Below are 19,373 nucleotides of genomic sequence, written 5' to 3' on the forward strand. Positions count from 1 at the left end.
AAAAATAAATCAGGCAGTTATTTAATAATTTATCTCAGAAACATCAGCTACTCATAGCACCATAAACCAGCGGTTTCCAAAGAAAGTATACAGTGAAGTATAGAAAAAACTTCTTGTTCTATCGAATTTATCTAAAACATAAATTTTTAATTTAGTACACAGACTCAAATAACTATATAAGCTGTAATAGTACATATATGTGGTGTGTGTGTGTACACACTCTTTCAAAATATCTTATTGTGCTATACTAACCCTTCTTCTTCTTAGGATGAAATTAATTAACGCCTACCCAATGAGATAAAGTGAAGTGAATGACATAGGCACTGTGATGCAGCATTAGGCTACTACTGACCTGTGTTAGAAGGAAGATCATCTGCTCTGGACCACAAATGACCATGGGTAACCGAAACCACAAAAAGTGAAACGAAGGACAGATAAGAGGGGGACTACTGTGTATACAAACATATACAATTTATAATTAGATACTCCTATATTGAGGTTTCATATTCAAATGTTTACTGGTTGAATACCCAATTAAAAGCTGCATAAAGATCACTGATGTGACAATGACCCTATTTTTCTCCAAGAGTTTTAGGTACTTCTTTGTGCCAAATAAAAGAGACAAAACACACCATAAATGCAGATTTTTTTTTCTTAATCCAATAAAATAAAGAAATTATCTCGCTTATATGTGGAGGAAAAAAGAGTTATTATGTGGAGATTAGAAACCAATTTCTTCAACAAGTTGCTCCCATTATAGTTCATAAATATGTATTGATTACCTTTAAAAGACTTATACATTACTCAAATAAATTCAAAACTAATAAAATTCCCACCACTGCTAAACAAAGAACCCTAATTAACACATTCTTAAGGAAGGCTATTAACTTAATCTTCACTACGATAGTAAAATGCTTATATTCATTGTTCTGCTTTCCTGATAAATTTAGTTTCAAATTATTAAAGTTTACTATTGTAAATTCCTTCTGTAACCTAAAACAATTTTCAAAAAAACAACACCTACATATTCCTCCCAAAAAAGAAAAAAATGTTTTACTTAGTTTGGGTTTTGCTTTTCCTGTTTTTGTTTTGTTGTTGTTGGTGGTGGTGTTTTAAAGGCTCCACACCGGCGTGGAGCCCAATGCAAGGCCTGAACTCACAACCGTGAGATCAAGACCTGAGCCAAGACCAAGAGTCGGATGCTTAACTGACTGAGCCACTCAGGTGCCCCTCTTGCTTATTTTTTAAACATTAAATCCTGTTACTTGACTTAGACAAGTTATTTTACTGCTTTGTCCCTTAGCAATCTCATATATAAATAGGAATAGCAACTCTACCTATTTCAGAGGGTTGAGGATTAAAGGAGTTCCTCCCTCTCAATCTCTTTCCCTTTCCGGCCAACATACATACTCACTCTCTCTCTCTCTAACACACACACACACACACACACATACACACTTTTAATAGTTCTGGCACATAGTCAGCATTTAATAAATATAAGCTATTGACTACTACTGATCATGTACTCATGTTTGCTTTATAAGAACTCTATTTGACCAAACTCAATCCTTGCCCGAAAACAGATACCCAATGTTAGAACTGAGATGAAATAAGAGTGGTCAGAACAAACAATTTCAGTAAGTAACAGCCTCTTATAAGCAAAAAATTTACTCTCCCCTCCAATAATTAAAACCACCTATTCAAGGGAAAAAAAAGAGACAAACATCCAACAATATTTAATTACCTATGATTCAGTAAAATAAGGCATGGCCCCTGCTTTTTATTTATTTTTTTTTTAAAGATTTTATTTATTATTTTATTTGAGGGGTGCCTGGGTGGCTCAGTTGGTTATGCATCTGCCTTCGGCTAAGGTCATGATCTCAGGGTCCTGAGATTGAGCCCCATGTCAGGCTCCCTGCTCAGTGGGGAGTCTGCTTCTCCCTCTGCCCTTCCCCCTGCTCATGCTCTTTCTCTCTCTCAAATAAAAAAAATATTTGTTATTTAGGAGACAGAGAGAGGGGAAGGGCAGAAGAAGAGGGAGAATCTCAAACAGACTCCACACTGAGGGCAGGGCTCAACCTCATGACCCTGAGATCATGACCTGAGCCAAAACCAAGAGTCCAAGAGTTGTATGCTTAACCAAATGAATTACCCAGGCGCCCCCTGGCTCCTGCTTTTAAGGAGCTCCAATTTGGGGGTAAGGTGAAGAGACAAATGCAATCATAACACAGATAAACTATGATAAAAGCCAGAAAAACATACAGTCTAATATAAATATGGGAAATATGTCGTTAAATCCATTTAGGAGTGTAGGAAGGCCTCCTTAGAAATTAATACCTAATAATTTTATCACAGATTAAGGGAAAGAAATGTATAGACATGGGGTTGATAAAAGGAGGAAACATTAAAGGAAAAAGCTAAAGCCAAAGCACAGACATGAGGGAGGATATGAAAAATGCAGTATAAGAACAGAACATGAAGTTCTAAGGCTATAGAGAAGTAAGGAATATGGCTCCCCCATCAGCCAGGCTGGTGCCCTGGGAACCAGGTCATGAAGGTCATGAAGCCAGGTCATCTAGCCACAGAAGGCTAGAGGAAGCAGTGCATGAATAAAATCAACAGAACGTGGTGACTAGGTTGTGGAGGTGAAAGAAGGAGGAACTAAAAATGACTCAAGGTTTCAAAACCTAAATGTAAGTGTGAGTGGGGGCAATGTCACCAATACCAACAGGCTTTCTGTTTGGTGGGGAGTAGAGGAATGTAAAGGAGAGTGGATAAGTTCAATTTCAAACACATTTAATTAGAAGTACCTACTGAACTCCATGAGGAAGAGTTCCATAGGTGGCTGGAAATAGGAGCCAAGAGCTAAGAGCTAAGAAGAGTAGTAAGGTCTAAAAGAATGGATAGATACTGGAAATCCTATTCAGACCAGGTAACAAGAGATGCTGTCAGAATGGATGAATGCTGAAGATTAGTATGTAAAGCATGGATTATCAACCAGGGCATCATGAGTCACTTTCTGGTAAGGGTCCAATCTCAGACATGATGATAAGGTGAGAAAAATGTCTGAGGGTCATTCGCATAAAATGCAAGGAAGAAAAGCACATTTGAGGAAATGCCACCAAAAAAATTCTGCAATTTTGGATCTAGTCTTCTTAAATATATTAATTTTAGCTAATAATTACTGTGCTATTCCAGCAGGTGAAAGGAAGAGTCAGTGGAGATGACCAAGGAGCAGTCACAAAGGTAAGAGATTAGGAGAGTCGTGTAAACAAGTTGAAAGGAGATAAACTTAAGATGGGATCACAAACACTTTAAAATGCCAACAGGGGCTGAGCAGGCAGCCACTCCAGCCTGTAGCCATGAATGAGTGCAATACTGCCAGATCTTCTGACTTTCCAAGATAAGCCAAACATCCATATTTCAATATGAAAGCTTGTAATTTTAAAATTCTGGACAATTACATTTTCTTAAAAACAACGCAGCAAATGAAGTAATCTGAGCTGGTGGATTGCTACTTGGATCTACAGTTAATAAAAGTATTACAGATATGCTGAACAAGTGACCTTTAAAAGAACATCTTCTTTAGTATGGTGAGGGGTAGAATCCAAACTGCAATGGAAGGTAAGAAATGAAGACAATAAATAGGGTACTTTTCCAAGATGCATGGCAATAAAGATTAGAAAACGAATTTAAAACGCCCCCTGTATAAGGTAAGAAAGGTCTCATATGTGAAAGAAGGGTTTAAAGAAAACAAAGAAATCTGAAGATAAATGACTAACAAAGCAAAAAGATGAAAAAGACACACACACACCTACAGGCTCAAGGACAGGAGTGATGGAAAGAAAAATGATGAAGACACAATAAAAGTGGAAAGGTTCTCTGAGGGGATGGGGAATCAGCTGCACAGATAAAAAGATCCACTTTCCAGGGAACAGCCACTTCTCTGGAAACCTAAGGAAGAAAATGAAAGATGCAGAGAAAAAGAGATCAAGACTGGGAGGAATGTGTAAAATGGTGCAGGTCTTCTCCATGAACTTTCAAAAAGAATTAAATGTTAGCACTGAGTATATTTGTGGAAGTGTGCATAAGTTTCACTATTATTTAACATTTATTGTTCCTCTGATAAGGTACCATTTCCTTATTCATACTATATATATGTCAGTGCCATGATTCCAGAGAAATAAATGTATTTTAAATATTAGGTACCCAAAAAACGAGTTTATTTAATGTGCCTTAGTATGTAAAACAAAAGTAAGCAGCACAATTAAAACTCTTTAAAAATTAAATAAAATACATGAAAGTTCTCAGTGATGGCTTTATTATGTCTCTAAGACAAGAACATTCATTATGTTCTCCAAAATACAGAGAAGAAAGCAGTAAAATGAAGAAAAATAGGGAAAAAAGCCACACCTGTTTAAGAAGAAAATAATGTCAGAAAAGTATGCTTGAACTCCCTTTACAACCTCTGGCAATGGTATTCTTATATGCTAGATTAGTACTTCTCAAACTTTTCTGCAGAGGTAACTTTGTTTTACACATCAAGATATCAAGTAGGACTTTGGGGTAAAGGGAAGGGGTTCCCTTAATTTTTTTTAAGTTTTAAAACCACTATCTAGATGACAATAAAGAGTATTTTACTAACACTAAGATTAATGTTCTTTTACGAGGGAAAATTTCAGATCTAGTCCTCTTAAGTGTATTAATAGCTAGCATTTACTGTGTACTTCCAGCATCATAACATGCTAAGTGCTCAGCAAACATCATACCTGAATCATGACAGCTTTAAGGCAGATATTACCTCCAGTCTGTAGATGAGGACTCAGACACAAAACCAAGCCTCAAGTCCATAAGGAAGTAAGGGGGTTGTAATTCGAATCATAGTTCAAAATCTGTACTTTTAGTTACTATGTAATACTACCTTCTCTCATCCCAGCCTCTCAAATGCCATGTTTAAAATTCTGGAGACAAAGGAAAGGTTTCAATTGTAAAACTAATAATCTTCTCCTGGTACATTCCACACATCAAGTAATCTCTCTCCTGCTCACACCCCCAAAATCAAAAGAATTTTTTATAAACTATTATGAAATAAAATTCCACCTTCTCTAAAATAGAGACTTCAAAAAAGTTGGTAGATCAGTACTCTAATGTTATTTTTCAAGGTGATGATAATAGATGACATTGAACCTGACAGAATTATTGTTTTCAGATTATGCTAGGTCATTATCATATATAAAACATCAAAGGTATTCCAAAGTAGTCTCTAAGTGTATATGAAAATGCTGCTTTATAACAATCATTTAAAATAACTATGTCTTTGATCAATTCTCACAATGTACCATTTCCATTTCAAGGATAAAGCAGCGAAGTTATAAGTAGCATATCAAGGGTCATAATAATTCTGTGAAAATTAAAACCAGTGTCCTTAGAATCCCAAGACTTTAATTCACAGTATCTAATGGGCTGTCAAGCAAAGTATGTATGAAAGAAAGAATGTAAAGAGTAGGTTTTTCCATTAAGTAAAACAAGATCTATAAAAGACGATTCTCAGGGTTGGGGGGGGGCGGGGAGTCAAACACCACAAATGGTTTCATTCAAGGTAAGTAAATCCTCAAAGGTCTTTTTGGTGTTAAAAATAATTTCTCTTTGGCAGCATTTGCAACATCAGGTCACCTTTTCAGAAATATTTTATAAATAGGTCACAATATTGAATATGCTAAGTGTGACTTGCCAACATATTCAGTTTTACATAATAGGGTGAATTCTTAATTACTAAAGAAAGAGCAGTTATGACACGAGCATTCAGAACTGTTTCCTATAAAATATCTTCATGCTGACCATGAAGTTCATGATCAATTTGTTTGAGGATATAAATTTTATTCATAGTATCTGCTGTTACATGCAATATCCCACTTTAGGCAAGTAACTTTTTTTTTTTTAATTTCCCTAATAGAGCTTTAAAATAAAGTTATACAGGGGCACGTGAGTGGCACAGTTAAGTGTGGGACTCTAGGTTTCAGCTCAGATTGTGAGATGGAGCCCCAAGTTGGGCTCTGCACTCAGCATGGACTCTGCTTAAAGACACTCTGTCATCCTCTCCCTTGTGCCTTCCCCAACCCCCCTCGCCGCAGCACAGTCACACTCTCTCTCTCTGAAATATAGAAATCTTTAAAAAAAATAAAGTCATGCAAATATGGTTTGGATAAGTTGTGGTAAGTCACAAGATCAAACCTAAGTATCACTTTTAGTAAGTATTTTATTAAACTTTGTTTTATTCTTTTGAAATATAATCTTGTGAAAGTTTTGTTCAAAAAATTAAAAATAAAAATTTGTATTTTTCAGAATATAAATTGACAAAATGATAATGCTTTTGAGTTAAACATACAATGTTTCAGGTTTTTTATTGTCTGAGATTTATCATATTTGCAAAAATTAGGGAAAGATCAAGAATATGTACAAATATTTATACAAAGAATACAAAATGTAAGCTATTAATTTGGAGAAAAAATTCTAAATGCCTCATTTTGATGATAATGGCTCATCTAAAAGAAGCAGTAAAATCATTCTTATTTAATGAAAATAATTTTCTCTCAAAAATCACAAATATCTGCTTCAATTAACTTTGGTAAACTAAAATTACCCCAGGAATTAATTTAAATATCTAATACACTAACTTTTTTTTTTTTTTTAAGATTTTATTTATTTATTTGAGGGAGAGAGAGAATGAGAGACAGAGAGCATGAGAGGGAGGAGGGTCAGAGGGAGAAGCAGACTCCCTGCCAAGCAGGGAGCCCGATGCGGAACTTGATCCCGGGACTCCAGGATCATGACCTGAGCCGAAGGCAGTCGCTTAACCAACTGAGCCACCCAGGCGCCCTAATACGCTAACTTTCTAATAGCCCTATAAAGTTGGGATGGGAATCCAGTCAATTATTAATTACCACTTTTAAATTCAGATACCTCTTTTTAAATATAAAACCTGTATCTGAGAATTATGAAGTTAATATATAACGTTGCCTATGTCAGGCATCAAAAAGGATGCCAAATATTCCATATGAATACATTGTCCAGATATGTGAACTGCTTCATTTTAGCCATTTAACCAAATATCTCTGTCTTCCTAAACAAATGCCTAATAAAATTTAACATCTTCTGATGATCCAGTGTCATACTAAACAATTATTATATAGTAATGATGAGATCCTAGGAGGCAATTTGGATTAAGTGAGATATTTAAACAAACTGAATGGTATTTAATCCTATGATCTCACAGGTCTTCAGAATAAACAATTCACTGTTAGTAAAGCATCTAACAGTTCTGAACATTAATTCTCTTTCTGAACATTAATTCTCTTCATCTTCAATCTTAGTAAAGCCTCTAACTCCAAAAGAAAGCATAAGCTAAAGATCTTGTCCAATTAGAGAGGAGCTCATATCTGAAATCAAATCCATTTGGCTTTCCACTACATAACACTGCTCCTCTAAGCAAAATCACAAAGTAAGTAAAACGAACAGGGATACTTGTGAGGAATGAAGAGACCAATTTAGATGGAACAGAAAGTTCCTGTTGAACAGTGAAAGGATGGTAAAAAAGTAAACAGAGCAAGCAGAGACCTTGGCTGAGGCTTAAATTTGTATGTTATCTTATGCACCAGAATTTCTCAAATTGGGTTTCATGGCCATAATGCTGGGTTTCTAGCATTCACAGTAAGAAATTTAAAACTGTATTTTAATTTTGATGCTCCTCCTAAATAAACTGTAAGAATGTTCTGAATCAGCTAGACTAGAAGGTCACCTTAGAACTTAGGACTGCCTGCCTACCTTTCTGCTTACTACTAAACGGAGCACAGTGATCCCCCTATAAGTAGTATTTTTCAAACTGTTGGTTATGACTATTCAGTGACTATAAAATCAAGAGCAGCTTTGCAAAACAATAATAAATAAAACAGAACGCATCACACACCTAGTAAGGATAAGTACTGTTTTGTGATATTTTTGTTTCAGTGTAACAACTAGGTGGTGAAGTTAAAAAAAAGTTACATCTTACTATAAGCTGAGTCAAAACTTGTAACTCTAAGATCTAGACTTACTCTCTTGGGTTTCTGCAAACTCAAACTTGAGAAACACTGTTACAAGTATTGGACTGCCAGTTAGGTAGAAAGATAAAAGCAGGATACTGGGGACTTTCACAAATTGAAAGTAAGGTTAAAAGCAAGTTCACCAGTTACAAAAAAAAAAAAAAAAAAAAAAAAGAAGAAGGCTGAAGGTAGGACAAGACCTAGGATGCTATTATTGGACTACACAACGTTCAGACAACATAAAATACCAAACTGAGACCATACTTAATATTAAGGTAAAACTACTGTAAATAAAGAGGTTGTTCTACAAATTTCCCAAAGTTTGAGTGATGTAGTGGAGACACCCTTCTTCTACTTAGAGACTGAGATTAGAAAACGGGACTGGAAACCTTTAGCCAATCTAAAAGAAAAGGAGCAAAGAGATGTGCTTTGATTACAGAATATGGATTGACAAGAAAAAAAGCAGAGGCAGGGCTACAGAGAGGAAAAATTGAAATCTGACCTATAAAAGTGCCTGACATTGCAGTGGGGAATAAAGAGAATTGGGATATGTGGTAGATTGTTATGTTATAGAAAGAATCACATTTCCTTGTACCCCAAAGAAGCTGGGTTTACCACTTTTGTACCCAAAAGGACCTTGGCAAACATGACACAAGCAGAGCTTAAAAAGCAGTTGTGCAAGAGAACTTGTTCTCTTCTTGCCATGTAAAGAAATCCCAGGTAACCTTACTAGATGGTAAGACTGGAGCAGATGAGCCAACCCAACTGAGGAACTTTGACCAACCCACCTGACAACAAGACAAATGAGTGAGACCATCTGGGACCATTCCATCCCAGACAACCTACCAGCTGACAGCAAACCACCCAACAGACCCATAAACTTGTGAACATTAATAAAAACAGCTAGTCTTCTGGGCCACCTGTCTGGCTCCATTGGTAGAGCATGTGACTCTTGACCTTGGGGTAGTGAGTTCCAGCCCCACATCAGGGGTAGAGTTTACTTAAAACAAACAGACAAACAAAAAAACAGCTGTTCTGAAGCCACTATGTTTTGGGGTAGTTTGTTACACCACAATAAAACTGCTACAGGATACTTCAAGAAAAACCAAAGTTGGGGGTGCCTGGCTCGCTCGGTCAGTAGAGCGTGTGATTCTCAATCTCAGGGTGTGAGTTCAAGCACCACACTGGGCACGGAGCCTACTTAAAACACAAACACCTAAGGCTGTAACATTCTGAACTTCTTTTTGTGTGTTTCAATGTCCCAAATTTAGGAGGGTGAGTCTTTAAGCAATGTAACCATATATTATCTATACTTAAAAGGTTAATTAAAATTCCTTCTTTCGGATCCTAAACTCTTACTCTGGTTCTCATCTATCTTTTCTACCCTATTTTTCGACCCAACCCCTGACATTTTTCCCCAAGATGCCAGTTTGAAGTTGTTCCATTTTTCTGAGTGTTTATTCCCACCCTTCTCACTTCTGTTTACTTATCCAAATTGATTCAAGACTCAATGTAAATAAGTGTTTTCCTTTCCTGATCAATTTTTATTAAATTAACTTCAAAATGCTCTTTACACTCCACTTACTGTTATTTATCACTAGATACTTTAATATCTAATACTATTGCTTAACTGTTAACATATGCATCAAATTTGTAAGGGCTCTGAAGGCAGAGATCTCCATAATTCTCCATAGCTCCTTTAGTGCTCCCACATGACAAATTTAATTACCTAATTAAAATAAATTAAGAAAGGGGCACCTGGGTGGCTCAGTTGGTTAAGCGTCTGCCTTCTGCTCAGGTCATGATCCCAGAGTCCTGGGATAGAACCCCACATCGGGCTCCCTCCCACATCTCCCTCTGCCTGCTGCTTCCCCTGCTTGTGCTCTCTGACAAATAAATAAATAAAATCTTTTAAAAAATGAATAAATTAAGAAAAAATATATGTAACTGACTGAATTTTAACACATCTTCTTGGCTAAATATGCATACTCACAGACCATAAAGGTTTTTTTTGTTTTTTTTTTTAAGATTTTATTTATTTATTTGAGAGAGAGAGAATGAGAGACAGAGAGCATGAGAGGGAGGAGGGTCAGAGGGAGAAGCAGACTCCCTGCTGAGCAGGGAGCCCGATGCGGGACTCGATCCCGGGACTCCAGGATCATGACCTGAGCTGAAGGCAGTCGCTTAACCAACTGAGCCACCCAGGCGCCCCATAAAGTTTTTGTAATGTAAAGTTAAGGGGGAAAAAGGTAACATATTTCTTCTCAGGCACACTGTGCAACTCTCAATACTAAAAAAGAAATAATGAATCAAGAGATGTTCCTGTAAACAATATATAGTTAAAAAGTTATATGGGGTATGTAACAAATGCATTAATAAAAAACAAACTTTCCATTTTATAAATGACGCTCCTCCCATAGTGACTGGTTAATTTTATGAACTAGATTTATGTGTGGGAGTTGGAAAAAAGTAAGGTAATTTCTCAACTTTGACAGAATTTCAAAGAAAATAAATACAGCAGCAGCTTCATATAGTTAAGAACATATATTTTCAAAAATCCTTGGTTTTGCAGGTTAGTCATATAAAATATTATGAAGGGCAATTGCAGAATACATCTTATCTTCCTCCATTTCAAATTAGGACCAGGAAGTGTCAAGAAGGAGGCAAGCAAAATTTGGTAAAGTCTTCCTTTGCTAAAATTGGCATAAGCATATTCTGGAAAGTGGAATATCTCCAATATGCAATCATACTAATTATGAGCATTTAAAAAATTATTTCCCTTGAGCATTACCTACACTTTTAAAGTTTAAATGACTTATTACTCCCTCAATACCTAAAGTAATTATCACTAATTAACAAGCAAGCCATCCTTTCTTCCCATTTGAAGTGTCCTAAAAATTAACTTAAGATATCCTCTAATAATCAAAAGAAAAAAAGTCTAGCTTTTTTTTTGAGGAAAGTGAGCATTTTTTTTTTTTTTAAGATTTTTTTTTTTTTTAAATATTTTATTTATTTATTTGAGAGAGAGAGAGAGTGAGAGAGAGCATGAGAAGGGAGAGGGTCAGAGGGAGAAGCAGACTCCCCACTGAGCAGGGAGCCCGATGCGGGACTCGATCCTGGGACTCCAGGATCATGACCTGAGCCGAAGGCAGTCGCTTAACCAACTGAGCCACCCAGGCGCCCCGAAAGTGAGCATTTTCAAAACACTTGCCATATAACAAAGCTAAACAGAAGATGCAGGTAAAACAATCAACTCGTACCAAACAGATGAAACAAAAATATATTCTGAAATATTTTAACTTTATAATTTAAATACTCAGAAGCTCTCCTAACAGTTTTATTTTGATTTTTCTTCTTATTCCAATAAGGCATCAGTTAATAAAAGCACTAAGGTCCAGCTCAAATCCTATCTCAGTAAAGCTTTCTCTGATATCCCAGCCAGAAATGCTTACCTCCTACTTTGAACAATTTATTGAAATTACTCTACATAAAATTAACTTATTAAATAGCCACCAATAATTAACTGATTAAACACAGCCATAAACTGGAATTATTACGGTTTATTTTTTTAAGATTTATTTATTTATTTGAAAGAAAGGAGAGAGCCTGAGCAGGGGGACTGGGAGAGGCAGACTCCCCCCCTGAGCAGGGGGTGCCCGCTTCTCCCTCTCCCTCTACCTGCCACTCCCCCTGCTTATGTGCGCTCTCTGTCAAATAAATAAAAATCTTAAAAAAAAAAAAGGCCACAGATTTACATGAGGAGCTATGGAATGATCTCGAAGATATATTTTTTTGGTAAATAAAAGCAAGATGCATTGTACAGTGTGTCCTCATCTTAATTTTTTAAAAAGAGCAAACACGTATTTCTGGAAAGAGGGATAAAAAACTATTAAGGGACTATCTTTGTTGGGGGTGACAGGAGGTCTGGGATGGGAAGATCAAGTTTTTGTTATATGCCCTTTCTCTGTTTCAATTTGTAAAAAAAAAAAAAGAAAAGAAAAGAAAAAAAATCAGTACACTACACCTACACTTCTATTTTTAAAGATTTTATTTATGTGCCAGAGAGAGAGAGGGCACAAAAGCAGGGGGAGCAGCAGGTAGATACGGGGCTCGATCCCAGGACCCTCGGATCATGACCAGAGCGGAAGGCAGACGCTTAACCAACTGAGCCACCCAGGCATCCCTATACTACACTTTCAATTAAAAAACAGAATAAAAAATAAATTTGTTAATGATACACTGCCTTTTGACACCTCTTCAACTGTCATCTTGAAATTTTATTTAAATCTTATTTTATATACTACAAGAGTCTTCTGTATCTTATATCTCCTGCTAACATCTAAATCCAATCTTTGCATTAAATGCTTTCTTAAAAATACAGAATTTTAATTATCTCAAAAGGTCAAATCTGTGCTTTAATCAGGATAATTAAGAATGCTGAAATTGCTACCCTCTTACCCCAGTAAAACTGAATTGTTTTAGTAATTGTTTAAGTAATTGCTTGTAATTTCTACTAAGGAAGTAGAAATTTTCTTGACCTCTCAAGCTCAGTGTGAATTTAAATATGGTTGAACAGCATTTACCTGGACCTGTTCCAGATTAGCTACACTTCTTAATATAACTATATTATCTTAACATGAAAAGATTATAACTAAAAAAAGTCTTAATATATTATTTTTCTTTCTGTTCAGTGTTTCTCAAAAGAACACTGCGGGTATTTAGGCAGAGGAATACATTTCAATGGGGTGGGACTATCCTAATCACCTCAGAAAATTTAGTATCCATGGCCCACGGGCACTAAATGCCAGTATCACATCTGCAGACACTGCAATGACAGAACAACTGACCCCACGTATTTTCAAATGCCCTTGAAGAGAGAACTTCAGGGGAAAAAGTACTAGGCAGTTGAGACACATTGCTTATATGAATTAAATAAGTGTGTGCATGTGTGCACATGTGCAAGATACAAACATATTTCCAAAACTGCCATTCAATCTCTTAAAACAATTATCGGCCACCAGAAGATAAATGAGCAAAACCAGTCACAACTCATGTATTAATCAACCAGTCATCCAGTCCTGCATATAATGCTGTCAACAAATACTATGTCCTGACAAACCGTTCTTCAACTATTACAATGGCTTAACTTTTTAAATGAATAATTATTTTAAAATTCTTTTAGAACAATTCTTCTATTGAAATCCTTCTGTTTAAACTCCCAAATAAATAACCTTTCACTGTACTGCACTGATCTCCTAAATAAAAGATATAAATCACAGTTTACAACAATTAGTAGTTGTCTACCTTCCTTCAAAGACTGTAGGCTCCTTGAAGCCAGGGACCATGATCATGATTGCCTGGCCCACAGTGTAGGTATTCAATAACAATGTTGAGTGAGTGAGTGAATACTGACCCCGTCTAATACAATAAATAGTCCAAGAAGTTCCAATTATAATCAATTTTTATGTATAGTAATGATCCTCACACAAATAAATCCAAGAAATTATTTCTGGTTATCCTATATTCTTATTCTAAGTTGATTTTAAGAAAATCAGTGAAGTAATCTACATTACCCAGATTAAAGCTAGCTTGTAAAGATTTAAAGAAATTTGAGATTTTTGACAGGCACTCCCTTATACTCATCCTCTACCACCCTCCCCTCCTCCTACTTAACTTCAAGCAAATGTTCAGGTAAACAAGTAAAAGTGGGGCATACTTCCAACATAATATAAAGAACAAAACAATTCTGTTTACAGTAAGAAAAACTTATTTTATGTTTCTATTTTACTTCTCAGAACTCAAGAAATCTGTTATATTGTACTTCATTCAAAAAGAAAGAAAATCTATAAACTAGGATGCATAAGCAACTTCTTCTTTTGTAGGTTTCACTATATTCTCCAGAAACTCATCTTCTGCTGAGGTAAAAATTCAAAATATAAACTAGTTCATTTTTAAAACTAATTCATTCTTTAAAATACATGCAACAATAAGGATTACACAAGCACTAAGTGTTAACAGGTACAGAATATTAAGTCTGAAACCCACTGACAAATATTGTTCATCTTTGCCTTTCTGAAGCATGTGAATATCACAGTTTTACAGAAAAAGCTTACAAAGAAAAAAGCTAATCTCAAGGTTAGAAACAAGACATAATTTCTGGCTCCTAGCATTTCCAGTACTGTTTTTAAATTGCTCCAATAAATTCTTTGTTAACCACTGCTTTGCTCAACTCATATCCGAACGTTAAGTAATAATGGCTAGGATACAATTTTAAAGAAACAATTGTTTCAAGTTACTGCCCACTTGACCAAATCACTAAAACAAACAGATTACTAAAACAAAAAACAAAAAAAAAACCCCATAGCATTTGTTATAGAGGGGATCAAGTATCAGATACATTCTGTAACTGTTCAAGTAATGGAGATTACTTTTAAATACATTTAAATTATTGTGGGATTTTAATGCATGAAATAGTTCATTATTCTTGAAATCCAGAAACCCAGCATGTTTTATTACTGTTTCCTGTAGCACTGGTCAATAAAAACTATATACATGTTATAAAACTAATCACTTAAAACACAGTAAATTCCTTTTATATTGATAAAAAAACAATGGTGTTTCATCCATTAAAAATACTTTTTAAAGTGACAACTTTATGATATTCCATACACTCAAAAAAGTCCAACCTGCATGAGATTTCCATTTTCCCAGAATCACTAATCCTGCTTATAAATACTGCTCGCCAAGAATATTTACGGTAATTAGCCTTAAACCCATCAGTGGATAATGCTATCTGAAAAGTATCTTTCAGCAAAGCTAGACTTTAATACTTTTCACCGGTTAAAGCAGACTTTACTTATAAAAGAAACACTTCCTTTTATGGGTACTTCAAGTATTCTTTTACACCAAAATAAATCTTTATATCTAAAAGACCAATTGACAATGAGTTGGCGCTGCCAGGGTAGGTCAAAATGGCAAATTTCAACAATTCTTTAAAACAAGGATTCAAAGGAATGATGGAATCTCTAATTCTGCCATAGGTATTCATCAGACCTCTATTACCTTAAGTGGGGAGCTTTCACATTGCATAGACTCCTACACAAGTCACCACTTGATCTCACAAACTTTTTTTTTTTTAAGATAATGAAGTACTATCAAATAATTAGTGACAATAACGTGCATACATTAATGGAAAAATTTTTTGTATGGGTTCAAGTATCCTTGATCTTCTAAAGGAAAGATTTCTGAAGACTAAAAATTAAGTGAAAATGTAATCTACTCGGGGATTCTAAAATAGTCCACCCATTGTTCGGCCTTAGGCTCATTATCTTTCCAAAACAACTTCTCTATAATGATACATTGACAAGTTAACTCTAAATGTGACCTGTATAAATTGTCTTTTTCCTCCTCGAGACGACAATCTAACCAAAATCTTCACCGCAGCCAGCAGCAGCTCCTTGAAATTTCAAACTAACTGGAGGGTTTGTAATCAGGTCCAAATGTAGACCCAAACTCTCCGATTTCTATCGAGCAAACAGTGCTTTTAACGTTCCAAATCCTGGTTAGAACGCAGTTACTGGAAAGCAGTGTCCTTGTTCAAGAAAAGAAGGAAAGGTCTGAAACTGCCCTGAGCACCGGTCCACAAGAACCTCAATCCTCAAGAACCTCCGTTTCACCAGGAGGCCAAATAGGGAAGGCTCCAAATAATAGGGGCGGTGGGGAGATAGGGGAGGAAGCGCAGAGGAAACCGTACTCCTCGAAGGGTGAAAGCAAAAGAGAAGCAGACTCTGGAAAGCCGCCCCACAGGATACAGGGAAGAGCTCCTCTCCTCTACCGAGGAGAGCAACCTTTACCATGGAAGCGGTGCACCAAGCAAGCAAAGGCAGGAAGGGACAACCTCTGCGCCCCCACCCCAGAAGGTCTCGGCCAGCTAGAAGGGGTCGGCGGGGACTGTTCCTCTGAACATCAACAAAGGCCCCTTCAGTCCTAAGGCGAAACTCGAACAACAAAGGCCGGGAGACAGCGAGGACGGGGCCGGGGGCGGGACGGATGAAAGCAGGGGGAAGCAAAGGAATCAAACCAGTGGGGGCGGAGGCCCGTCGGAGTGGGAAACCAGAGGCGCAGAGGCGGGGGGCGCGGTAATCCCCAGTGCACAATAAGAGGAGGAGGAAAAAGAAGACCTGGCCTCCATTCCTCCTTTACCCTCTCCCTGCGGAAAAGAGGACTTCAGTCCTCCGCCGTCTACATCTCCTGGGCCTCGGGGACCACGCAGTCCCGAGTTCGGGGAAGGGAAGGGGAGGGGGGATTTTCCGCCCTGACCACAACTCCCTTCCCCCAGTCGGGAGCTGCCGACAACAACCGCCACAACGGCAGCCACACAAAGGCGCCTTCCTCGTACTCCCCGCTCCCGCCTGGGCGGCGGCGCCAACGATGCCAAAGAAGAGACGACCACCGCTCAGCCCCCAGGCGCTCGCTCGCCCTCTTCCCCCTCTGGCTGGGGAAAAGGGGGAGGGGACCCCCAGGCGCCCTCACCTGGCACAGCTGCTGACAGTACTCCGTGGCCGCTTCCACGGCCGGCACGCGGCTCTCCCGCAGCTGTCGCTCCAGCTCCTGGAGCCGCTCGCCTAGGCGCTGCAGCTCCGCGACGCAACCGCCTCCGCCACGACTCAACCTCTCCTGCTCGGCCTCTTCGTCCGCCATCTTCACACCCCGCTCCGTCGCGTACGCACCTGGGTCACGTGATAACACAATGCCACGTTCGGCGGGGTCACGTGCCGGGCGCGCTCGCACGCCGCCGAGCACGTACAAAGGGCCTGGTGGGGAGGATGGGGGAGAGGGGAGAGTGGCGCGAGGGAGCCCGAGGGAGGTGAAGGGAAGGGGAAAGGAAGAGGGCGGGGTTGGGGCGGTGCGGAAAACCGCGGTTTACTTACCCAGAGCGGGAAGTGGGCTGCAGCGGCCGAAAGGGGCGGGCCGGTGGAGGCCTGCTCTCGGTCACGTGGGCCCCGCGACTGGGGGTGGGGGAAAGCCTGGGGAGGGGCTGCTCTCTCGAGTGTCCCGATTCCGGCGTCCCTTTCCCCAGTCCCCGAAGTCTTCTACGGACATTTGCCCCAGTTCCCCAAGAGGATGGGTGAGAGAAAGCTCTGGGTGGGCCGGGGCAATGGCTGCATATGCGGTTGGCCTGTAGGCAAGCCAGAACAGGGGAAAAGGGAGAAGGTAAAACCTACCCATGGACCGCAAGCGTGAGAGCCAAAGCGGGACTACGAACTGTCAAAATTGTCTCTGCCTTCTCACCAGGCGGGGGAGGAGGGATCTAGTTCCCGAGGTGCCAGATCTCATCCCACTAGGCTCTCCTCTTCAGCCCCAAGAACGCCTCCCCTTGGAAACACAATCTCTAGGGGGTGGAGGCAACAAAGAAAAATAACAATTGGATCAGAGCAGAATGAGGTTCAAATCCTCAGTCCGGAAAACGGAGAGAACTCATGAAAAGCACAGCTTAAAAGATTTCGCTCTATGAAATTGTGGACGTTGTAACCAGATGATTTTTAAACCACGAAAACATTTCTAAATTAAGTGATAGCCAACTAATCTGTTTCACTGTGATTTAAGACTTTCTCCTATACACTACAGAAATCACCATCACTGAAAACACTCTACATGAAAGCTCTTGAAAAGAAAGTAGGTCAAGAAAAAAAAAACAAAACAATAAGAACTCCATTAAAATCACAACGAAGGAGGGGAAATTGATGCTAAAATAAAAGAGCAAGGTTACCAAGAATTATAAATTCAACAGCATTTTTTTCCTGGTGCTGCAAATAGAGATGGCATATGGTTACCTGAAAGAAATGAATACGTGACACTTGAACAAAACAGTAGAAGAGGTACAACAAAAAGTCAAGTCCTTAACCCTAATGTTCAGAATAATGAATATTTTGTTAGTAGTAGAAAATTAGACAAGCTGCTTATCTTTCTTAAAACTGAATGGTCTACAGAAATTCAGAAACAATGATACTGATCAGGCACCTAGTCTTTTCACTATCATTCCAAGTGAAGTATATTTTTCTAGTACAAGAATTTAAAATAAGAATTCCTATTGTGTGCAGCATTCTCTTCCAGAGATTTCTAGCAGCTACAGAAAATATTCTAGGTAGTATGTTGTCCAGAATGAATGTTTTGTAATGCATCAGTGGTAGCAACATCTGTTAAGTGCCAGTGTATAAGGGGAGTGAGCACAACTGAATCCCTTATGAAAAACAGTATCAGCTAAAATATTAGTACAACATGTGTAGTGATATTACATATTAACAAGACAAGTTCTTCAAATATCTACTTATGGAAGAGTCTGGGGAGTACATTAAAAGGCTAAGGAGTGGGTATATTTTTTAAAGTATCACTGATAGCTGAAAAAGCAACAATTAAGACAGCTAATAGATTTTAATATTTGCAGCTCACTTTCCCAAGTGAAGTATTTTAGACACCCAAAACCAGGTTTCTCCAATTTATGTTATTTTAGGATGATGGTGCAAATATAAAAAGTGAGAAATATGAAATTAGCCAAATGTACCAGTAAATCAAAAAATAGATATCAAAAGTTTAGCCAAGGCATATTTTCAGTTCAAGTATAATGGCTTATACCACACCTAATCTACAGAAAGAAAGAAAACGGAAAAAAGAAAGGAAAATACATGAAAAGAGAAATATATCCAAATACTGATTTAAAAAAATATCCTGAGAATGTAGGTCATTCCCACCTCTTGCCCAGGATAGCTCTAAAACCAAGGAGACTTGATTAGCAAATTGATTCTGAGCACTCTTAAGGTCTTGCAAATGTCCCTCATCATGAACGTCAAAGTCCTTCACTTTTATCCGTTATCTTTGAGCTCCACCTCCCCATTCCTCTGTTTTAGAGCCTACAGGAAATGGAAGGACTAGGAGTGAGTGGTGTTATATTTAATCATCATTTACTGAGTATTTATGCACATGCACTGCTTGGTTTGGGAAAATCAAAGGTGAATAAAAACTATTCCTGCCTTGAAGAAGCTTACAATTGTGATGAAGAGTCACCTGTAAAGGCATTATTTACAACATGACAAGTGTTCTATTATGAAAATGTGTGTAGATTCAACTCAGAACACAATAGTCTGAGGTGCTAACTAGAATGTCTACAGAATCTCAACAAAGTACAGGTTTTTAATTAAATGAGAAGGATTGGAAATACTCTCCCTTACGAGGTCGTGGAGATCTCAGAAATCTCATTCTTATCCATAGAAAACATGTATCAACAAGTACACGACTGGT

The 19,373-nt window shown here is 38.0% G+C and overlaps 1 protein-coding gene across 2 annotated transcripts in view; it reads right to left on the reverse strand.

Annotated features, from left to right (window-relative positions):
- Positions 1-17,726, reverse strand: part of ZNF292 (zinc finger protein 292) — an 87,305-nt gene extending 69,579 nt beyond the window's left edge. Inside the window, exons 1-3 of one of the 2 annotated variants that reach the window (XM_032409321.1) lie at positions 17,370-17,726; positions 17,009-17,256; positions 16,611-16,807 (exon numbers count right to left, since the gene is read on the reverse strand). In XM_032409321.1, coding sequence (XP_032265212.1) covers positions 16,611-16,778 — 168 coding nt within the window. In that variant the 5' untranslated portion in view covers positions 16,779-16,807; positions 17,009-17,256; positions 17,370-17,726. Of the gene's footprint in view, positions 1-16,610; positions 16,808-17,008; positions 17,257-17,302 lie in introns of both variants that reach the window. The other variant, XM_032409320.1, reaches the window with a different exon arrangement.
- Positions 17,727-19,373: the final 1,647 nt, after the last annotated feature.

This window comes from Phoca vitulina, unplaced genomic scaffold, assembly GCF_004348235.1.
Source record: "Phoca vitulina isolate PV1807 unplaced genomic scaffold, GSC_HSeal_1.0 scaffold11, whole genome shotgun sequence".
Taxonomy (NCBI): domain Eukaryota; kingdom Metazoa; phylum Chordata; class Mammalia; order Carnivora; family Phocidae; genus Phoca; species Phoca vitulina.